General features: G+C 57.9%; 1 protein-coding gene across 1 annotated transcript; it reads right to left on the bottom strand.

Annotated features, from left to right (window-relative positions):
* Positions 1–3,441: 3,441 nt before the first annotated feature.
* LOC136994086 (olfactory receptor 14A16-like) lies at positions 3,442–4,323 on the bottom strand (the record flags this gene model as incomplete). Its single annotated transcript, XM_067310337.1, has 1 exon — positions 3,442–4,323. A coding segment is annotated over one exon (882 nt), but the record flags the coding sequence as incomplete, so codon positions are not given.
* Between the last annotated feature and the right edge of the window lie 468 nt (positions 4,324–4,791).

Genomic DNA, 4,791 nt, shown 5'->3' with positions numbered 1-4,791 from the left:
TGGTGAGACCTGTCCAGCTGGTTTTGCTTCCCACCCTGAGCAGCACGGCCAGCGCAGAGTCAGGGGTCACCCTGTGGCCTCAGGGCCCCACAGCCCACTCGCTCTGCAGAGCAGCACCACCAGCCCAGGGCCCTGTGGGGAGCACAGGGGAGGATACAGGAACAGCCGGCCAGACCAGCACGGACACATTCCTCCGGGGAAAGGCTCTCTGGGGAGCAGGGACATCCCAGAAAAAGAGGAGGGCAGCATTCACAGAGAGAAAATGAGAACAAGAAACAGGTTTCTCTCTGCATGAGCTCAGGGCAGGCAGCTCTGTCCCCGGGGCAGCAGGAGCTGCCAGAGGAGCTGCAGAGCCAGGCCTCTCGTGCTGTCCTGGGCAGTAGGGTGGGCATAGAAAGGCTGCAGGCAGAGAGGGAGGGGGATCTGCTGGACACAACAGCAGGGCAGACAGAGAGTGACCGGCCTCATTGCGGGGCCTCCTGCCCTTTGTTGGAGAGCTGCTCCCCTTGTCCTGGGGCCTGGCCTGACTTACGCTGTGGACATGCCTGTGCCTGGCCCTGCACCTCTTGAGTGCTGGCCTGACCCTGTCCCCATCCTGCTGACATGACTCCCCATCTCTACCTCGGACCTGCCCCCTCACTACAGGCAAGAAAGCCTTGGCAAGGAAAGCTGGGATCTGAGCAGATCCCAGAGAAGGTTGTAGGTACAAAAGGTGACCGTATATCCCCACAGCAACTCTTGCCTGAAAGCCAATTCAAAGGTGGAAGGAGGGCTTCGGATTTCAGCCCCTACCCACGTAACACTGCACACAGACGAACAGCTGAATGAAAAAGTGAGGGCAGCCACTTGGGGTCTGATTTGATGATGCATAGTTACGAGAGCAAGTGTTTCTGTATCCCAGCTCAAGTGTTTAAGCACCATGTGCATCTGGGTTCCTGCTACAAAGAGGATGTTGTTGGGAGCAGCAAGAGCCCTTGTCCTCTCCACGCTCACTCATCTCCTCTGCCTCTGAGCTGGCGTCCTGCTGCCTGGCTGGGGCTGGATCCCCGACATGAGGAGAGGTGGTGAAGGCCAGGGATCTCCTGCCTGCAGAACTGGTCCCCAAAGTGCCAGGAGAGGGGCCAGGGGCTGGGAGCAAGGGGGCAGCAGGCCAGACAGGGGCAGGGGTGGGCAGGAATGTGGCAGGGGCCTCATGGAGGGGGCGTAGCCGGTGCTGCTGCAGCACAGCGGCTGTTGCCTTTGCCTCCCTTGCAAAAGGTTCTGCAGGGCTGCCAGGCAGGAACAGGCTGTTCCCCCGTCCCTGTGCTGCCCTCCCAGCAGGAAGGGACATGTGAGGAGGGGCTTGGCCTGCCCTGTCCTTGGGGCCAGCTCCCCAGGGCTGCCACAGCTTGGCCTGAGGCACCTCCAGCTCCTTGGCCTCTGCTCCAGCATGGCTGGCACAGGGATGAGAGCTCCTCTGGCACGGCAGAGTGAGCCCGGCTACGGCAGCATCAGGGGTAAGATGCAAAGGCCTCTGGCTCAGCCCTGGGCTTTGGAAAACTCCCTCATGCATCCCAAGGGGCTCCATCTGCCTCTTCTGCCCTGCCCTGTGCTCCCCTCCCGTTGGACAAAGTGGAGCTCAGCATTGCCTGGGGACTCTCCTCCCCATGGGGAGCAGAGGGAGGACCTTCACCAGCCCCACACTGCCTTTTCCACCACCAGCCTTTGCACTTGCACGTGTGCCCACTTGCCTTCACCACTGGAAGCCCATGAAAATCCCAGCGCTCCTTGCCCTCGAGCTGGCATCCAGCCTGAACCTGGAGCCTGGCTGGCCACAAAGGCATCACCTGTCCAGTGCACCGCCAGGGTGGCTTGGGAGAGGGCAGCTCCCCTCTGCCTCGCTGGGGCTGGGCATGAGGCCAGGGCTGGGCTCAGCTTTTCCCTGGGGATCTCCCTGAGGAGCTGCCCCAGGTGATCTTGCACTTCTGCCCTGGCAGCAGCACCAACACTCAAGGTGCCAGGATGGAGGGCACAGAGGGTGGAAGGGGGATGGGCTGCCCAAGGGAAGCATTGAGACCTTGTCCGTGCACACAGGGATGGAGTGAGGAAAGCCAGAACTCAGCTGGAGATGGAACCAGAGACCTCACGCATGGAAAGGGCTGGAGTATTATTCAATGACTATGAAATGATTCCCCAGAGTCTGGGGGATCCAAGCACCCAGCCCCTGCCCGGTCCGGGATGGGCCCCCACACCTGTTAGCAGACAGCCGTGCTCCCAGATCTGCTGGGGTCTGATGCAGAAGAGTGACCATGCAAGGCTGGCCTTTTCCCCTCCATCGGGATATGGAGACCTGCAGGAGGACGGAGCTGGCCATGCACCACCCCACAGCTGGGGTGAGCAGCCAGCAGTGGGAAGGGGCCATGTGAGGGGCTGGTCCAGGACGATGGTCGTGGGGCAGCTTCCCCAGTGTGTCCATGCAACACAGGGAACACCCTGGGCTCTTCTCTTCTGCACCCTCCATGTCCTGGTGCCTTTCCCAGGAGACCTGCATTTGCCTGCAAGCACACTGCTGGGTGCTCCCACACTGCTGTTCACACACAGGAGCTGCCTGCTGGCGTTTTGCCTCTCCCAGGCCCTTTCCAGCCCATCTCAGCCGCTCCCCAGCTCTCCCCACCTCCCCTGCCCTCTCCCCAGCCCACCCAGCAAAGCAGCCCAGGCTGAGGGTGGCGAGGGACACTCCCTTCCCTGTGCCTGCTGGGTCCCCACTGCTTCTCCTGAGATTTCTGAGCTCTCATTCAGTGTATTCTTTGGTTTAGCCCTTTACCTTTGGGCGACTCCACTTGGTTTTGGGAGTCTCCACTCACTGCCCATCCCAGGCACATGCTGTCCCAGGAGATCCCCTGTGCTCTCGGGCTGGCTCCATATTCCCTTCCAGAAGCATGGACATCTCTCACCAGCCCTGTAATATGGCAGACAGTCCCCAGCAGACACCACTTGACCACTCACCTGCTCCAGGGACACTGGGCACCCACAAGTTACAGCTGACTCCAGCCCTCCTGCCCAAACACATCACCCTATGAGCTCATGCCCCTTAGCCCAAGGAAAACCCAAGCACAGCAAAGGGCCTTTTCGGGTGCAACTGCCTGAGCACATTCTTGGCTCCAGCTTGGGAAGAAGAGCCCAACCTTCAGGCACTGTCCTCAGGAAATCCCCTTTTATTACAGACATGCTGGCAGGGAGGCCTGCCTGGACACAGTGCTGTGCAGATTTACGGTAGACTTCTAGCTCAGACAGATGGGCTCTGTGCTGCTGGAGAAGTGGGATGAATTCAACCATTTACAAACGGAATTATCACAGACAGAATGCCCAAAGCACAAGACTTGCCCGAGGTAAATTGGAAATCCCTTGTGAGGAGAGATGGGCAGCTTATTGCTGCTGAAGTAGTAGCAGTTGAACCAGTTTCTTCAGGGCGTCCTTGAGCTCCTTGTTCCTCATGCTGTAGATGAGAGGGTTCACTGTTGGAGGCACCACTGCATAGAGAACAGACACCACCAGATCCAGAAGTGGGGAGGAGAGGGAAGAGGGCTTCAGGCAGGCAAACAAGCCAGTGCTGATAAACAAGGAGACCACGGCCAGGTGAGGGAGGCACATGGAGAAGGCTTTGTGCCGGCCCTGCTCAGAGGGGATCCTCAGCACAATTGTGAAGATCTGCACATAGGACAGCACAATGAAAATGAAACACCCAAGGAATAAACAGATACTAATCACAATAAGCCCAAATTCCCTGAGGTAGGAGTCTGAGCAGGAGAGCTTGAGGAGCTGGGGAATTTCACAGAAGAACTGCTCCACAACATTGCCTTGGCAGAGTGGTATGGAAAATGTGTTAGCAGTGTGCAAGAGACCATAGAGAAAACCACTGACCCAGGCAGCTGCTGCCATTTTGACACAAGTTCTGCTGCTCATGATGGTCCCGTAGTGCAGGGGTTTGCAGATGGCCACGTAGCGGTCATAGGCCATGACAGTGAGAACAGAATACTCAGTTGCGATGAGAAAGGTAAAATGAAAAACCTGTGCAGCACATCCCCAGTAGGAAATGGCCCTGGTGCTGCTCAGGGAATTGGCCATGGATTTGGGGACAGTGGTGGAGATGGTGCCAAGGTCGAGGAGGGAGAGGTTGAGGAGGAAGAAGTACATGGGGGTGTGGAGGCGGTGGTCGCAGGCTATGGCTGTGATGATGAGGCCATTGCCCAGGAGGGCAGTCAGGTAGATGCCCAGGAAGAGCCAGAAGTACAAGAGCTGCAGCTGCCGCGTATCTGCAAATGCCTGGAGGAGGAACTCATTGAGGGAGCTGCTGTTGGACATTTGCTGACGCTGGGCATGGGGGCCTGTCCAAGGAGGAAAAGACAGGGACAAATTAGAGCAGTCTTCTGGGAGACAAACCCTTTGCCTTCCTCACAGAACCTCCCACTTTTCCTCTCTCCTTTACCTTTGTTCACGTCCCCGGCTCGAGCTCCGCTTTGTGCTGGCTGAGTGTGCCATGCAGAGCAGGGGCCTCTGCTAACGATTTCCAGAGGAGTCAGTGCTGCTCTGCTGGGGGGTGTAAATGGAGGAAGGTGACAAACATTTCCAGTTCTTTGGTGGGGATAGGAGGGGTTGGGCTCCATGAGCTGAGCTAAGGGGACTCAGTCCAGTGACCCAGTGGGAATATTCTCTGTTTACCAGAAGGAGAGAGGAATATAGCACTTGGACCAACCAATAAACCCCTACAATGGAAGAAGGCTCAGGGGAGATGGGCAAGGGGCATGTGCCCAT

The sequence above is a fragment of the Apteryx mantelli genome, chromosome 24 (assembly GCF_036417845.1).
Source record: "Apteryx mantelli isolate bAptMan1 chromosome 24, bAptMan1.hap1, whole genome shotgun sequence".
NCBI classification, from domain to species: domain Eukaryota; kingdom Metazoa; phylum Chordata; class Aves; order Apterygiformes; family Apterygidae; genus Apteryx; species Apteryx mantelli.
Note: the sequence above shows the minus strand (reverse complement) of the source record. Positions and strands in the feature narration are given on the sequence as shown.